The following is an 18,535-nucleotide window of genomic DNA, read 5'->3' on the forward strand; positions in this document are numbered from 1 at the left end:
GATGAAGGTGTGGCTGACTTATTTGGCATCATACCAGTGAGTATGAATCCTCTCCCTCGGCTTTGGCTGTAGAGCCAGGTTTAGGCATTAGACACACCTGATGGGCATCAGCTGGCATGAATGTGGCACTACCTGCGCACTGCATGTGTCTGGCTTTGCTCAGAGGCCATTGGCTCCAGCTGCTAGCTTGTCCATAGTTCAACAAAGCAAACCCTGCAGCTCAAGTGGATCACTAGGAGGCTGCAGTTGAGACTGAGGAGCTCTCTCAAGAGCTACCAGTTACGCATGCTAGAGCTCGCTGTATCAGTGGTCTGTGTACTGCTTCATTTTGAAATGCAGAAACTAGGGAAGAAATTGTTCCTTGTCCTCGTTTTATTTTTGGTTATTTGTGTTCCACATCGTTTTCATGGTTTAATTGTATGTGAATGGGTGTCTGTCTGCACGTATGTCTGTGCACCATGTGCATGCAGTGTACTTGGAGGCCAGGAGAGGGGGGACAGCTCCCCTGGGACTGGAGTTACAGATGCTTGTGAGCCACCATGTGGATGTTGGAAATGAACCCAGGTCAGTGCTCTTAACCACTGGGTAATCTCTCCAGTCCCTTGCATTCCACATTTTAAGAGTAGAATGTCTTCTTTAAAAACAACTTGGTTGTATATTTTTAAGTTATTTAGAAATGAGAACATTTCTTCCATGCTTTCCTGTAGGGATATTTTCAGGTCTGAGCTGCCATACTGAGACAAACTACAATGTTACCTATAGAAGGATGATCTTGCCCTTCAGAGACGTGTTAGCATGGCCCCAGTGTACAAGAACCGCTGCAGACCTGGTTATCACATTACATGAAGGCAGAGAATGAAATACTAGAAAAAAAACATTTAAATAAAATAAAGTTTGCAAATAGCATCATAAATGTTAGTCAGTTTTAAAAATATTTTGGGGAGGGCTGTTTTTAGACTCAATGGCAAAGATTCTGTTTACATTGAATTTCTTAGGTTTTTTACTGAGAAATTTCTTTTTGAATTAATGAAAATATCTGAATAATCAGAGCAAGTATAGATAGAATATTAAGTCAGGTTTAATATTCTGTCTTATTTCTTGAATAGAATTTTCTTATTAATTTTTATGATAGGACTCTGATTTCACAAATAATATCTATTTGAAAGTCCATGTTGCTTTAGAGTCATAATGGTAAGTCAGACATTGTTGGTAAGTTCAAAGCCCATGGAGCCCAAGGCAACTGCATATCTACCCTGTACACATTGTGTTGACTTCCAAAGTTAATGGAAACCTCAGGTGTGTATCTGTCCCTCATGGCTGGTGATGCATGCATTTACTGTCCGCTACCATGACAGTGACCCTGTCCATTCTCATTAGCATAACCACTTTCATACAGACCAAACCTTTCTGCCTTTGAATTCACAGAAGTGACACTTAAGGGAGCAGGGCCTGCTGACCTGCCAGGGCTTCCACGCCACACTTGGTACAGTCCTGAGGCAGAGAGAAGGGTCATACCTTGGTTTGTCCCTTCAAATTTGCCCAGCCTCATTGGTTCTCTAAAACTAGAGGAAAACATACCTTAAGGCCTGTATTTCTGCTTCCCTGTGCATCTGTCTCCATGGCTACATGCCATTGGAGAGGCAGGGGGAAATCAACATTTCTCCAGAGTTAAAAGGTAAAACATTTTAACATAATCACATTTGTTACTGGCATGACATCACTTCATAAACACTCACTTCCTTTTAAAACTCATCGATTATAACGGGTGATTTGGCTTTGATCTCTCAAGATTGCTTTTTATGTGTTTACCAAAAAGGAATTGCTAATGCCATTGGAGGCTTAAGTAACACATTGTTGCTTTCTTGAGGGTCCCTCTGGAAATCATGGAAGAGGCTACCCTGTGTCATAAAATAAAATTAAGTAATTTCATAATATTTAATTTCTTTTCTGAAAATGAAAATATAATCACAAATCTGAAGGACAGCGGTGTAATTAGTTTAACTTCATCTCGTGCTGGCTGCAACACGTTCTTCTCTCCTAGAGTCTTGAGCAAACTAATCACAGTGAAAAAAATGCAAAGCTCAAAACTAGTTAGAATGCAAAATGGTGACAGCCATTCCATGAAATAGTCCTTTAAATGGGATATAGACCTAGGCTTTCTTTTAATAATATTTGACCTTGACTTTCTTAGATGATGGAGATTTTGATGGGGAAAAAAGTGAGAGAGAAAAAAATGACTTTTATTCAACCATTTCAGGACAGACTGATTAATTCATAAGAGTCACCCAGGTCTTTTGACAAATGAGAACTCAAGAGCCAGAAAACTACTGCTAGCTGAGGATCATGCAGTACATGGATAAAGAGCCGTGCTGTTTTTTACAAAAAAGAAACCTTCAAAGACCCACTAGTATATTTTCAAAATCGATAACGTGAATAACATCAACAGGCTGCCCTTGGCCAGGTCCTCTGCGGAGGTAGGCTAGCCATTTAAAATGCTCTTAAATGCTGCAGATGAAGTGCTTTTGCCTGCACCATGCATACTTTGTGCCAGAGCGAGCTAAGAAAGCTATCGATTCTTGCTTATCTCAAAGAAAATAAATATATAATTTAAAATTCTTCAAAGTGTTAAAAGGCCTAAGTAGGAACTCTTATAACAAAGCCAGCTGGTTCTTAGCAAGAGAAGTTAGTGCTCACAAAGTCACAGGCCCTGCACATGTCCTTTAACAAAACAGTGAGAGCCAGGAGTGACAGTTGTCTATTCTGATGCTGTCCTGAAGAGGAACAGAGTTGGTAAGGATGCAAAGGCTAAAGGCATTCCAATGGCCCTCGGACAGAGGCTGCCAGAGAATGGCCTCCTGCCGAAGTCAGGGGCAGCAAAAGGAAGAAGGTTTTGTAGAAACACAGTCAGTACTAGATACTGTCCAGGGGAATATTACCAAGTATTACTATTTTTTTTTTTTTAGGGATTCATTTCCTATAGTGCAGAATATTGAAAACAATGCAAATTAAGCATCCCGATTTGTAAGTTAAATTGTGTTAAAATTTTTAAGCCTATTAATAAGCCAGAAAGAATAAAATAAATCAGTTATGCATTCAATTCAAGAAGTTAGGAAGAGAGGGCCCAGCAGGATGGCATTGGCATCTGCAGCCCATTGACCTGAGTTTGACCTCTGGGGACCCACATGGTGGAAGGAGAGAACTGATTCCTACAGATGTTCTCTGATCTCCACATGCATCTCCTCAGATAAATGAATATAAAAAAATAAACAAGAGGAAAAATAAAAAAGAGAGTAAAACAAAAGGAAAATGGTGAAAGAAAAAGGATGAGAAATTATATGTAGGAAAATATTGGAAGGGCATAATAAGTTAATATGGAAGGCAGCATAATTGATGAATCCAAGAGCTGGTTCTAAAAGGTGAAATAGTAAATTATATCTTGTATACTGGTATTACATATTTATAATACACCATCTCCTAGTTACACATCACAGATAGCCATGCCCTGGGGCTCGTCACCACTCTGTTTTAAACACACATCTGGCCTTTTGCTTTAAGCACATGAGAAATGTTTTCTCTTTCTACTAAAAGAGACTCTGGTATCATCTTTCTACTAAAGCATGTTGACCTAGAGCAAGAAGGAATCCACGCAGTAAAATCACATGTCATTACAACCTCCATAATTCATTCTAGCCTCCCAAAATTAGAATGTCATGGTGGCACATAATGTTCCCAAACGCATCTGTGGCATGTCTTACCGCCTGCACATTGCTCTGTCGTCTGTGGAAAACACTGGAAGCCTCACATGAGTGTGCGCGGACGGACGGACGGACGGACGCCGCAGCGCTCAGTGGCTGAGGCGGAAGCTCCGGCAGCTTTGCTCACGTGTTCCCGCTTTGCATGTAGGTCTGATGCCCGTCTTCATAAAGACGACACTGACATCTGTTTCAGTAAAACGCTCAATTCCTGCAAAGTGCCCCAGATCCGCTACGCCAGCGTGGAGCGCCTCCTGGAGCGGCTGACGGACCTGCGCTTTCTGAGCATTGACTTCCTCAACACCTTCCTGCACACCTATCGCATTTTCACCACGGCCACCGTGGTGCTGGCCAAGCTCTCGGACATCTACAAGAGGCCTTTCACCTCCATCCCGGTCAGGTACTCCAGCCTTGCCGAGGACAGTCCTACTCTCCATGCGGGCCCTAAGCTATTGACTCACCTTTGACCTTCTTCCATCAGCGGAAGTGATAAGTGAAAGTTTCAGAGTTCCCCAGGGAAGAAGACATGGGAGAAAGCCTGAGGTCTCTAAGTGACGTTTAATTACTCTATGATTATTTGGAAGCTGGCTCATTATTTTAGCATCATCATCATTATTTATTATTACTGTTGCTATTTATGATGATGATGATGACCCCGATGATGATATTCTTAAGCGTTAATATACCTCTGGGTCATTAGATGTTTTGTTGACTCAGTAATTATGGACCAGACCTAAGTTTGGCATACTTAACAAGACCCACAAAGATGGAGTGCTACTGGTCTTTTAAGACTTTACCGCACCTTAGTGGCAAGGAATCAGAGGGCCTGGACAATGTCTGTGTTCCCCTGGCAAGGGCATGTGCACCTGGAGCATTTAGATTAAGGAAAATCCAGCAGTGGACATGAAATGCCCTCAAGGCCTTCCAGTGCAGATGAGCTGAGAGTGTGTTCTTGTGTGATACCCGAGACATGTCTTCCTTTGGCTACAACATGTCTTCCTTTGGCTACAACATGTCTTCCTTTGGCTACAACAATCTGTTAACCAGCCTTTGCTCTTCGTCTTAGGTCGTTAGAGTTGTTTTTTGCCACGAGCCCAAACAACAGAGGCGAACATATGGTGGATGGGAAATCCCCACGTCTATGTCGAAAGTTCTCCTCCCCACCTCCCCTGGCTGTGTCCAGAACATCCTCTCCCGTGAGGGCCAGGAAGCTGTCCTTGACGTCTTCCTTGAATGCAAGGATCGGAGCCTTGGACCTGACCACATCATCGTGTTCTAGCAGCCCCACCACCCACAGCCCTACAGCATCCCCACCACCTCACACCGGTAAGGTACCACTGGATCTTAGCAAGGGGCCTCTCTGTTTGAGAGCCAAGTGCAGAGGATGTAGGAGCAAACGCAGCTGGACCCCATGGGGATCTCTGTAGCAAGCCCAAAGGAAGCATGCCAAGTGTCTTCTCCAGCACATTGACACGATCACATTCCACACTTGCAGCTGCCTGACTTCCCACCATTGCTTCTGGAACTCTGTTTTGTTTTGTTTTTGACAGTTTTCCTCCTTCTGCATGGAAAGTAGAATGGATACAATGTCAGTTGAATAAAGAGCCTCCCTGCAGATTCTGGCCTTGGAGTAGCAGAGAGGAGCAGCAAGTTTTCCCCATTCTCTATGGTCCGAGGCTAGTTGTAGCTGGTCGTCCACAGAGGACTGGTACATGAAGAGCATATTACCAGAAAGCTCTTGGATTTGGGGAAAGGCTGATTATCTAAAGAGTCTGCCATGATACTTTGTATAAAACATAAGCCTTGGGTATAAAGATAACCCTTATCTAAGCACATGGGCTCAGGGTTTCCTCCTTCTCCGTTGTCTGCATGAAGGACCTGTCCCTCCCAACCTTTTCCTCCTGAGTGCGGCCTAACCCGGAAGCACTAAGAGAGTTGAAGAGCTTGGTCATTGTGGAGGGGTCATTTTAGGTCACACTAAAGGTACAGTGAGACAAAGCAAAGCAGAAACAGTGTTGATTTTCTACAATGCAGCCAAATTTTGTTGATTTTAAGCTAGGGTTTTACTTTGTAGCCCAGGCTGTTCTTCTCAAATTCGTAGTAATCCTTCTGCCTTAAACTTTCTAAGAGCTGGGATTATGGGCATGAACTCACCATGTATGGCTGCAAAATGGTTTTTTGAGTGTGAAGTATGTCGTATGAATTCCAGTATACCTTCTGCAGTAGCTTCCCATTGCATGTAGAATTAAGTACATTTCTCCTTCTAAGGTCTGCAGATCCTACAAGACTTGCTGTTAATTCACAACCCATGGTCTTCACATTCCCTCATCTACTAGGCCATCATCACAATGATTTCCTCTTGGTGTCTTTGAAATCCCTTGGTTGGTCCTAGGAGAGGACCTTTGTACTGTCTTTTTTTTTTATGCCAAATACTATTTATTGAAGGAGGGAAGAGGTCTTAAATACAGTGGGAGAACCCTGGAGGGCAGAAGTTCACTACCGATGTTTTACAATCTTGCATCTAAGCTGTTAAAGCCCATTATGCAGGATGCACAGACAAGGAACTTCACTTAAGCATTCAGGAGGGTGGAACCCGGCAGGGAATTAGCATAGGGAGGATATCAAGGTCAAGGTCAGCAAGCAAGGCAACTGTTACCCAAAACGGGGGCTAGGGTCCTACAGGTCCCCCTTTTACTAAAAAATTAGCTTCTGACTTAGGTTGTATGGGACATCAGCAAGTCACCTTACCTGTCATGGAGATGCCTGCCCAGGCCACACAGGTACTCTGTCTTAGGTTAGTGAGCGCCCCCCAGGTATTACCCATCTCTGAATACTCATTATCATACAGGCTCAATCGTGTGTGAGCTGCAGAGTTAACTGCTGCCAAAGATCTCAAAGTGGCACTGGACTTGCAATCTGTGTGTTCGACACAGAAAAGACCAACAGAGGTCCTAACCCACCCATAGCCAGTAGGCTAAAGGCAATTGAGCCATTCCCTTCCTTAACAAGCCTTACTGCAAATTGGAGTCCTTGTAAGATGGTATCCCAAAAGTAAATGGAATTTGAGTTTATAAATTTATAATTTTCAAAGCCAATTGAAATGTATATAGCTATTGAATTAAATTTATCATGCACAATAGAATGAAAGATTAACTAACAGTGGTAGCTACTTTTGCTGCCAGGGTCTCCACTGTGCTAGCTGTAGTAAGCAATTATGAAATGGTAATCCCAGAAACAGTAGCAATGGTGGCCACCATTGCTATAACAGCAACAACAGCAGCAGCAATGTCAAATTCTTTTCTGGAGCATGTGGACATCCACTGGCATGGATACAACTCCAGTAACATGAACAGCCAAGGCCCATTTTTCTTGATCCCAGCATGACTTAAGCTGGCAGCTCTTCTGGAGAATCCAACCTCATGGCTACAGTTCCTAGGCTTACATTAATGCTTGCCAAAGCTGCCCATGTTGGACTCTCAATCCCCATTGGCATCAGAAGGTTAGAGTTTTTCATGAAGACCCAGTAGGTCTCTGTTATGTTGGGTTTCAGCAGCCTTTGTAATGTCTTTACCTGTGCAAAATTCATGAGATCAATGGCCTTGCCTAGCTTGTTCTCCTCAGTATCTTCCATGCCTTGGCCAGGAAGTAAAGGTTGCTGAAGGGAAGGGATGGAGAGAATCACTCAGGGAACTATGTCCTCCGGTATAATAGTGATAGTCAATATGATATTGACTATCAACTTGATGGGATCTAAACTCACCTCTGGAGATGCCTTTGAGCAGTTTATAGACTGGGCTAAATGAGATGGGAACACCACCCTAACTGTGGGGAGCACCACCCCAAGGGGTGGGGTCCCAGACTGAATAAAAAGGAGAAGTGAGCAGAGGGCCAGCATTCTCCCTCTCTTTTTCCTTGACTGTGGACACAAAGTGAGGGGCTCCGTCACATCACCTTCCTACTGCCACAACTTCCCTTCCTCCGTGGACTGTAGCCTAGAACCGTGAGCTGAAATAAACCCTCCCTTCCTTGGGCTGCTTCCATCAGGCATTTTGTCACAGCAATAGGAGGAGCAGCTGATACAACCAGAGCACTGCCTCATCTTCCTCGGGGCTGCACACTGCAGGGCTCCAAACGCAGCCTCTTATTATCTTTAAAATCCAGTGTTATCACGAGGAATATAAGCAGGTCTCATAGCTGCATTAGCAATGAGCTTCTCTCCTTGTGTGTAACTGACTTATTTATTGATGATAACATAAAAATCAGGCAATAAATCAGACAGTGCCTAGATTTCAAGGAGGGTCACCCAGATGGAGGCCCAAACCCTTGCTTTACTGTTCACTGGAAGCATCTATGTGCTCCCTCAGATCATTTGAATAAGCTTGCTGGGTGAAGTATTTAGTGGAATTTTAACTGGAGTGCTTGTCATCATCCAAAGTGGCATTTCTCTCTTTTTTTTTTTTTCAAGAAATTCTTTAAATTGACAAGTGAGCAATTAAGAACAGGAAAAGGAGGAAGATAATTAAAAAGTCATTAAAACAACAAGCTTGGCAAAATCATGATGAATTCTTGGAAATAATGAGGCAACGACTAGCTGATAGATGTAACCGGGGCTCTACCCAGTACTACTGTCTGCTCACCTCCATGGAGGGAGTGACGTGGACTTATCTTAACTTTCCCTGGGGCCACAGTGGCCTGGGTGGTCAGCAGATTCCCAGGGTATGGTGAGTACTTTCCCCTCCATTACCAGACTACAGTGAATAGGAGGAGAAGTCTGTATGCTCGTGTTCTTTGGAATCAGGAGCACTTTAGGAGCAAGGATTTCAGCGTCAGCTCCTCATGGCTCCCAGAGCATCCTTTGGTTGATCTCAGAGCTGGAATGAGGTCTGCTGCCCTATGTGTGGTCAGGCCTGCTCTGGAGGCTGAGCAGAAACCATGTGAGCTCCCATGGCTGGAACTGTTGCAGCAGGGAGACAGCATGACACCCTACTCTGCCTATGTGGGTAAAAGACACCACCATAAGGGCAGGTGGCATAAGGGTGCAGACAAGATCGTGAAGCTGAAAACCAGGAGAGACTGTGCCTGGCTGAGCATGATTGGTGGTGGTGGTGGTTTACCTTCCATATGAATCAAGAGAGCCCGGTGATTTGAGGAAGGAGGCAGGCCACATTCTGGGAAATGAGACTGTCACACCGGTGTGGGCGAGCGCACCTTGGAATGACTGTCCTTCCTGGGGGCACAGCTGCTTATGAATAGCCTTCCCCTGCTTTGATACGTAAGCCCTGTAAGCAGAACTTCCGGGTTTTCCTAGGACATCCAAACACTGAGACAAATGAAAACAGAAGTCCTCCTAATGTTTTTCTTCCTCCCTTCTTTTTTGCTATCACAGTGCTTTTAAGTTAAGAAAGCTGAGCAAGTCAAAAGCGTTCACCACAGATCTCTAGAACCTTTTCATCTTAGACAGGGAACTCCAGCTGCTGACCACACCTCATCCCCATCCTCTCCCCCATCCCTAGCTTCTGGAAAGCACAATTCTAGTTTCTGTTTCTGGGAGTCTGTTGGAAGTGAAACTACATCGCTTTTGGCTTTTTGTGACTGACTTACTTCATCTTAATGGGCCTTAAGCATCTACCATGTCACACATCATAGGCTTTCTTTAGTTTTTAAAGAAAATAATATTCCACTGTGTGCTTTTGACATTTTCTTTGCCATTTATCCCTCAGTTGATGTCTGAGGTACTTCTCAACTTGGTTACTGTGAATAGTGCAATGGACATGAGTGCAAATATCCTGATCTCAGTTCTCCTGGGAAGCACACGCAAACACTATTTCCCATAAGTACACACACATACTTGAGCACACACATGCACATACAATCACACACATATGCACACCCATGAGCACACGTACCACAAGTGAGCTTGCTGGGACACATGCTAATTCCGTTTTTTAATTTTTGGAGGAATGTGCATGGTGAGTGGTCCTCTGAGTCCTGGAGTCCCCTGACTTTGCTTCTGAGTTTCTTGCCTGACAGAATGGAGGCAGACATTAAAGCAATGATGTGATTCCCATTAAAAGCTGAGAATATCTTGTCTGTACAGGTTCCTCTTTCCTGGTCACTGGGACTTGATCAATGGACCCTCGCAGTAAGAGGCTTAGAATTAAAACTGGTATCATGGTAGTTCTGGGGCATTTTTCTGAATAGATAAGACTAATCAATTATAGACTTGGGTTTTTTAAAATTTTACATTGGTAGATGAGCGATGTTGGTCATGAATAGCTTTATAGAAGACATGATTGAACACTGAGACATCAGCCTGACAACTCAGAGTGTATGGAGATACATGCTTGTGCATGAGTGTGCACAGATGCATGTGACGTCTGTGTAGGTCAGGATGCTGCTCTGTTCCCCTTGTGCAGTCTTGAAAAATTCCAAGTGGCAGGGAAGTGGAAGATGGGATCTCTCTTTAATTTGAAAGATGTTTGCATGTGCTTTGCATAACATTAAGAGTCAGAACAGCTGGCAAACTCCAGTGCCAAGAGTTGCTGCCTTTTTTTGCTTTGCACTTCAGAATCCAGCCCCGCACAATCTCACGGTGTAACATCTGCTTTACCCACGGTGTCCAGAGGGAACACAGGTCTCTCTTACTGCCACCCACAGTTTTAGGGTAAACTCGTTGAAATCTGCTGGTGACCATTGCTAATCTCATTGTCACTACAATGATAATGCCAGTTTTGCAATCCTTCAAGAAAACTTCAAGTGGCATGAAGAAAAAGAAGAGAAATCAAAAATATCCCTCAAAATAAACAGAGTAGCAATTTTTTAAAGAGATAAACAACTCAATCTTCCCACAACCTGGTCCGCAAATCTCTTCGAGGCTCATCTAATAGCCGCTGGTGTCTTCCTGTCCTTCTATTAGGCCATCCCAACTTTTTTCTACCTCCAGGTGCTTCTAAAAAACACATAGAAATTTCTCAGTGATGGTTCTCAGTGAAAATCAAGCCCAAGGCAGACAAGGCAGGAATGAAGAGCCAAATGGCTGCCCGCACAATTGCCATCCCTTACCTAATCCGGTTCCCTCGGACCACGATTACGCAATTTAGCCACCCAAGCGAGCTTGCACAGCTCACAACACCAGTGTCTGTTTCTGTCTCCATAGTTTGAAAATTGCCTCTCTGTAGGCTGAAAGCGCTCCTGATTTTAGCATTTGTTTGGAGCCCACATCTGCCCACGTGTCCTGTAGGCAAAGCTGTTTGCATGGCACTTGGTTGAAAGTGAGCAAGCCAGGAGAAAGTGCTTCCCCAGTCCACCGGGACAGTGTGGCTTCTTCTGTAGGTGTGTGCTAGCTTGCGCTGTTATTTGTGTTCCTGCCCCTCAGGACATTGAGGTCCTATCCAGTTCTCTCAGTTGGATTTGTTTTTTTTAATAAGAATTAATGTATTGCTGATTAAAGTTTTCCTCCTAGCCTCCAATGAATGAATGCGTGCTTGAACTGAACCAGGGATATGCATTTGATATTCTGCTTGCCTTCCACAACAGATGCTTCCCATTACTGAACTTTGAAGGAGCTATTTAGAAAATAATAAAACTGACAGCTAAGCACTGGGTTGGTTTTGTTTTTTTTAATGCATCTTGCCAGCTTTACTGTAATTATGTCATTCCAGAAAAGAATCTAACCACTTCCTTTCTCCAGCCCTATTTCATCCCAAAAGATCAAAATTGTGGCCGTATTTCTAAGGGAGTCAATAATATGCAAGTTTAAAAATAGCATTCCATGAAGTCATTACGGGTTTTGGAATGTTTGTCCAGTAAAACCGTGAATGAAAAGGGAAGCAGCTTCGCTGACCAAGATAATACACAATTAGTGGAAATGGCACTGAAATTTAATCCATGGGAGTCAATCAAGGACCTGATTAAAAAGCAAAGGAGGATCTGATGGACGTAAATTAATTTTTGGTCTACCTTCCTTTGGAATAATACACACGTGATTATTGTTTTGCCTGCATAAGAAATTGGGGGAAGGCATTTAGAAGCACCATCCCTATAGCCCCATCCATGGCCCCAGAACTGTCACTCAGAGACTCTGATCATTTTAAACTCCAAGTTCATTGAAGAAATTTTCATCTGGGTTGTGGTTTAGAGGCAAGGCTTTCGCAAAACCTGTCCAAAAAAAGAAATTTCACTTGCTTACTAGTGATGCACAGCTCTACCCCAGAGCTAGTCAATACACCTTTCCAGGACGGGAGAGGATTGCTCTATTGCTGTGTTGTCCAAAACTATAGTTACTAGCCATTGGTGGCTACTAAGTCTTGACATGACTATGTCAGTGGGGAGTTAAAATATGGCTTCAATTTTAGTTCATGTAAATGTGTCATCCAGACATGCTTGGCTAGTAGTGCTACCATGCTGGAGAGTGCAACTCTAGATCTAAAGAACCCCTCCCCCTTGAGCTTCCATAAGGGGCAGCCTAGGCAAAGAAGAAATCCTACTGTCGATTCCAATTTATTTCTAATCTGAAAAGGTTGGTTTTTCTCTGTTCCGAGACAAAAGCCATTATGGAAGGCAGGAGATCCATTGAGCATCTCCTGTTCTCTTTACCCTCCCACTGCACTGGACAGAGAGGCTGGCCAAGGTCAGCCCACAGGTTCACAAGATCAGCAGATCTCAAGCCTTGGTGTAGAATATTATTTTAAGGTGTGCTACTTTTGTTTATGTTGTATTTGTTTTAACTCCGTGAAGCTGTGTTACTTTGCCTATCTAAAACGAGCTGAATGGTCAGTGGGAAGGCAGGAGAAAGGATAGGCAGGGCTGGTAGGCAGAGAGAATAAATAAAAGGAGAAATCTGGGAAGAGGGAAGAAGAAGTAGCCAGAGAAGGAGGAGGACTCCATGGATTAGCCACCCAGCTACACAGCCAGCCAGAGAGAGAGAGAGAGAGAGAGAGAGAGAGAGAGAGAGAGAGAGAGAGAGAGAGAGAGAGAGAGAAGAGAAAGAAACAAAGAAACAAAGAAAGAAAAGATTTACAGAAATAAGAGAACAGGAAAAGCCCAGAGGCAAAAGGTAAATGGAATAAGTTAAGGAAAGTTGGCAAAAAAACAAGCCAAGCTAAGGCCAGGCATTTATAATTAATAATAAGACTCCATGGGTGATTTATTTGGGAGCTTAGTGGCGGTCCCCTCTCCCCCCCAAAAGAGCAAAGAGTAAAGAGAAAAAACAACCAACAACAAAACCTGGCTTGTAAAGATCCAAATTTAAATTACATTCTTAATGTTCTGCTGAGAAGAATGACTTGATTTCTCGGGAAAGCACTTTAAATGTGTAAGCCAATATGAAATACCTAGTATCATTAAAGACATTTGCATTTCCATGGATGATATTGTCAAGGTGCTCTTGAAATCACAGACTGGGTGACATCCTGTGTCTTCCAGCAGCTGTCCTGGAGTCTTCACCAGCCGACCGAGCAGGGGACCCCACAGAACTGTCACCTTGCAGATCCCCCTCAACTCCCCGGCACCTCCGATATCGCCAGCCTGGAGGTAAGAGCTCAGCGATTCAGAAATACAGAAGTCATCTTGGGCTTTTAGATCGGTGTGTTGCTTGGTCTTAGTTATACAGACTGACTAGAAGCAGGTAATGTTGCATAGGTCCAAGGAGGGGAAATTTCAATGATTAGGAAGCCTATGTTCAGTCTGGCTAATGAAGTTTAGCCCATCGTTGTGATGTGTACATTGTGACATGTTTATGCAGAAAACAGGATGAAATGTATGTCCTAGAGATGGCTAGTGTGGGATCAGCTTCTTGACCCCGAGTCCCAGTGTGAGCTGAATGAGCAAGCTTGGGGAAACCTTATTAGAAATTCTTATTTCATATAAAATAAGGTTCAGTTGACTGGGACCCCAACATTATTAGTGGTAGAACCTGATATATTTTTTTCAGTATACAGTTATAAAAATTATGACATATGATTCCATAGTTTGTTGAAAACACAACAAATATCAGCTAATTGGAAGAGAAACTGCTCAAAAAGCAGAAATATTTTATCTACTTACTGCTCAAATAAATATATTGAAATCAGGGTCACTTTGAAATGTCTCCTTCCCCCTACCCCTTCCAAAGCTGATTATTTCAAGCCAGAAGAGAAAATTATGGAACCAGATTCACTCCAAGTAAACCAAGCAAAACAGAGGTCTGTCACTCCTCCACATGGATCCTTGGGGATTAAACTCAGGTTAACAGGCTCAGTAGCAAGCAGCTTTGAGAAAGTGTGTGTGTGTGTGTGTGTGTGTGTGTGTGTGTGTGTGTGTGTGTGTGTGTGTGTATGTGTGTTGTGTGTGTGTGGTGTGTGTGGTGTGTGTATGGTGTGTGTGATGTGTGTGTGGTGTGTGTGTATGATGTGTATGTATGTGTATATGGTGTGTATGTGATGTGTGTGTATGGTATGTGTATGATGTGTGTGTATAGGGTGTGGTGTGTATGTGTGTATGGTGTGTGTGTATGATATATGTGTATATGGTGTGTGTGTGTGTATATGGTGTGGTGTGTATGTATGTGTGTATGGTGTGTGTGTGTATGGTGTATGTGTGTGTGTATGATGTGTGTGTATATGGTGTGGTATGGTGTGTGTGTGTGTATGGTGTATGGTATATGTGTGTGTGTGTGTGTATGGTGTGGTGTGTGTGTGTATGGTGTATGGTGTATGTGTGTGTGTGTATATGGTGTGGTGTGTGTGTGGGGGGGGTATGTGTGTGGTGTGTGGCCTCTCCCTGAGCCTGAAGCTCACAATTTGCTAGATTGGGTGGCCGTGTGGTTCTGAGACTGTCTATTCTCACCTCCCAGTGCTGGGATTACAGGTGTGTCTGCCAGGCTGGCTTCTGTGAGTGGTGCAGGAGATCTTAACTGGTTCTTCGTGTTTATGCAGTGAGCACTTTGCCCACTGAGATAGCCCCAGCCCTACATCCTTTCAGTTTTAAATGGCTACACTCAACTCATCCTTCCTGTAGAATGGGACTAAACCAAAGGCCTCACACATGCTTAACAAGCATTCAGCCGCTAACTGATAAAGAAATTGTACTGAAAGCATGACGTAGAGTCTTCTTAAAATAGTTTTATGTTGAAATATAATTTGTACACCACAAAATTTTTCCTTCTTTTTAAAGTATGTAATTCATTGGATTTGACACACTCAAAAGGCCAGGCAGCCATACCCACGGTTTAATTTTAGAACATTTTTAATACCCTAGAAGAAATCCTATAGTCATAAACAAACTCTCCCATTTCTACCTCCCCCTGGTAGCCACCATCTATGATCGCTATGCTTTGATTCACCCATTACAGACATTTACAAAAAGGAATCATTCAGTGGGGGACCTTTATAATTGGCCTGTTCACTGAGCATAGTGCTTTTTTGGACTCATCCATTTTATAGTATGTGTCAAAACTTCATTCCTTTCTATCATGAAATAATATTATCTTTTTAAAATCTAATTTTTTTTTCAGCTTATGGATGTTTGATTGTTTCTAGGTTTGGGCTACAGTGAAGCTGCTTCTGTGAATGTTCATTTGCAAATTTTTGCATGGACATATGCTTTTGTTTGTTGTCTGCCTCGAATGGAATTGCTGGTGTATATAATCTCATTATTTGCCTATTAACAGGGATTTCATGGGGCCTTTGGCCCAATCCTTCTTCCAGGACAGGTATTAAAGTAAGAATAGTCACTACAGAATATTATCTGTGGGCCTCACCATTCCGTTGCCTTTGTCTTTAAATCACCAGGACAGGCAGCTGACAGTAGCCACTGCTCTGTGTCACCTGCTTCTGCCTTCGCAATCGCCACGGCTGCAGCAGGACACGGGAGTCCACCAGGTGAGTCCACCGGCTGAAGCATGCGGCAGAGTACACTGATCCAGTGGCCCTGGCTGCCAGGGCCTTGGTGACTGTGAGCTGGAAATCCTGTCTTTTGCAGTACTGGGGAATGGACCTAGAGGACATTATATTAAATGCAATAAGCCAGGTACGAAAAGATAAACACTGCATGATGCCAAATACGTTTGGAATCTAAAATGGTTGAACTCATGGAGTCAGAAGACAGAGTAGAAGGTACTGGGGCAAAGGTCAGGCATGAGGAGAATAAGGAGACACTAGTTACAAAGTTTAGCTACATAGGAAGACAAGTTCTGGGAACTACTGTGCAGTCTGGTGACAATTATTATTATTATTATTAATAAATTAATACTTGACAATCTTGAGAGCATATTTTAAATGTTGTTATCTTAAAAAGTGAATGACATATAATAATTAGCTTGGTTTAATCACTCCATTATATACATACATACATACACACACACATACACAGACACGCACATTTATATGCATCACACCATGCCTAAAGACATCAATAAAAATAAGTAGCCAAGCAACCACCATCAGAGGTGAGTCTCACCCGGGTGACCTTTGGGTCAAGCTTCTGGAAAATTCTATGTCTGAGAAGGCTGTGTTACTCCCCCGGGGTTGTTTCATGTCCGTCAGCCCTCGTGCCTCATGGCTAAGACATGTTTCCTCTTCCCCCTGAGTCTGAAGCATGTGCTAGACGTAGGGAGGCTTGAAGAGTGGGGATCCTCCAACTGCCTGTATTTGCTATGATTCCTGCTGAATAACTACCAGGCAGTCTTCAGGGCAAAGAAAATACAATAAACATAAAAATAAATCCATAGTGCTTTCATAGGTGAAAATTATGTTTGTTCTCTATGTCCTCACAGGCAGAGGACAAGATGTTAAATAAATCTGTAATTGACTGAAGTAGGCCCATTGTTGGGTCTTGGTGTAATTTTTTGTCATATTTTTTCAGTATTCTTTATTCTTCTCTCATATATTATATCCAGACCAGAGTTCCCCCTCCCTCCCCTCTCCCCTGTTTCCTTCCTACCTCTCCACTCTCCCTCTCCCCCAGATCCACCACCTCTTGCCTCTCTCTCAGAGATGGCATAAGAAGCTATAATAAGACCAGGTACATACAATCACATCAAGGTTGGACAAGGCAGCCCTGTAGGAGGAGAAGGATCCCACAAGCCAGTCAGAGACAGCCCTACCCCCACTGTTAAGAATCGCACAAGCACACCAAGCTAATCAGTCATATTGTACATGTAGGGGACCTAGGTCAGACCCCTACAGGCTCCCTGATTTCTGCGAGCCCCATGAGTCCTGGTCAATTGCTTCTGTGGGCCATGACCTCATGGTGTCCCTGATCCCTCTAGTTTCTCTGATTCTTCCTCCCCCTCCTCCATAGGACTCCCTGATTTCTCCCAAATGTTTAGCTTGGGACTCTGCATCTGCTCCTGTTAGTTGCTGGATGAAGTCTCTCTGGTCTCTTTGATGAGGACTCTGCTAGGCTCTGGTCCCAGAACACTCTGCAGGCAGGACAAACTGTAGGTTGAAGGTTTTGTGGCTGGACTGGTGTCTCAATCCCTCAATTTGAGGCCTGGCCTGATTACAGAAGATGGCCAGTTCAGTTCCAAGTCCCCCATTACTAGGAGTCTTTGCTAGAGTTATTCTCATAAATTCCATGGAGTTTTCATTGCACCCCCAAATGCCCCCCAATTCTAGTCATTTTTCCCAGTATTTTCTCCCTCCTTTCCCCCACCTGATCCTTCCTGTTCCTATCCCTACCCACTTCAGTCCACCTGAGAAATCTTTTCTGTCTCCCCTTCCCAGGGAGATCCTTGCATCCCCCCGCCCTTAAGACCTCCTTGTTACTTGTCCTATGTGGGTCCTTGGGTCTTAGTATGATTTGATTTAGATTTAGATATGCATCCCAATTTTAAATGGGATTGTTTAGTTTGCTGGTGTCTAGTTTCTTGAGTTCTTTACATATTTTGAATAACATCCCTCTGTCAGATGTGGAGTTGGTGAAAATCTGTGTGCGGCCATTTTGTTCTATTGACGGTGTCCTTTGCCTTACAGAAGCTCTTCAGTTTCATGAGGTCCCATTTGTTGTCAATTAGTGTCTGCACTTTTGATGCTCTGTTCAGGAAATTGTCTCCTGACAATGTCAATGCATTCAAGACTATTCCCCACTTTCTCTTCTATCAGGTTCAGTGTTTCTGGATTTATGTTGAGGTCTTTGATCTACTTGGACTTGAGTTTTGTGCAGGGTGATAGATAAGGATTTATTTGCAATCTTCTACATGCCGACACCCAGTTATGTCAACACCATTTGTTGAAGATGTTTTCTTTTTTCCATTTATATTTCTGGCTTCTTTATCAAAAATCAGGTGTTCATAGGTGTGTGGATTTATTTCTTGGTCTTTGATTTGATTCTATTTATCCACATGTCTGTTTTTATGCCAATATCAAGCTGGTTTTATTACTACAGCTATGTAGTACAGCTTGGAATCAAGGATGGTGGCACCTCTGGAAGTTTTGTATTGTTTAAGATTGTTTTAGCTATCCTGGTTTTTTTTTTTTTCTATATGAAGTTGAGTATTGTTCTTTCAAAGTCTGTAAAGAACTGTATTGGAATTTTGATGGGGATTCCATTGAATCTGTAGAATGCTTTTGGTAGGATGACCATTTTTACTATGTTAATCCTACTTATTCATGAGCATGGGAGATCTTTCCATCTTCTGATATCTCTTTTAATTTCTTTCTTCAAAGACTTGAAGTTTTTATCTTGCAGGTCTTTCATTCATTTGGTTAGGGTTACCCCAAAATATTTTATATTCTTTGTGGCTATTGTGAAGGGTGATATATCTCTGATTTCCTTCTTAGCCTGTTTGTCATTTGTATATAGGA

The 18,535-nt window shown here is 43.1% G+C and overlaps 1 protein-coding gene across 5 annotated transcripts in view; it reads left to right on the forward strand.

Moving 5' to 3' along the window:
* The window catches only part of Rasgrf2 (Ras protein specific guanine nucleotide releasing factor 2), a 236,113-nt gene that overhangs the window by 119,316 nt on the left and 98,262 nt on the right, over positions 1-18,535 (forward strand). For 2 of the 5 annotated variants that reach the window (XM_028891013.2, XM_028891015.2), the window contains exons 14-17: positions 3,904-4,152; positions 4,819-5,078; positions 13,176-13,283; positions 15,521-15,610. In XM_028891013.2, the coding sequence (XP_028746846.1) occupies positions 3,904-4,152; positions 4,819-5,078; positions 13,176-13,283; positions 15,521-15,610 (707 nt within the window). The remainder of the gene's footprint in view (positions 1-3,903; positions 4,153-4,818; positions 5,079-13,175; positions 13,284-15,520; positions 15,611-18,535) is intronic. The other 3 variants (XM_028891014.2, XM_028891016.2, XM_028891017.2) reach the window with 2 other exon arrangements.

The sequence above is a fragment of the Peromyscus leucopus genome, chromosome 11 (assembly GCF_004664715.2).
Source record: "Peromyscus leucopus breed LL Stock chromosome 11, UCI_PerLeu_2.1, whole genome shotgun sequence".
Taxonomy (NCBI): Eukaryota; Metazoa; Chordata; class Mammalia; order Rodentia; family Cricetidae; genus Peromyscus; species Peromyscus leucopus.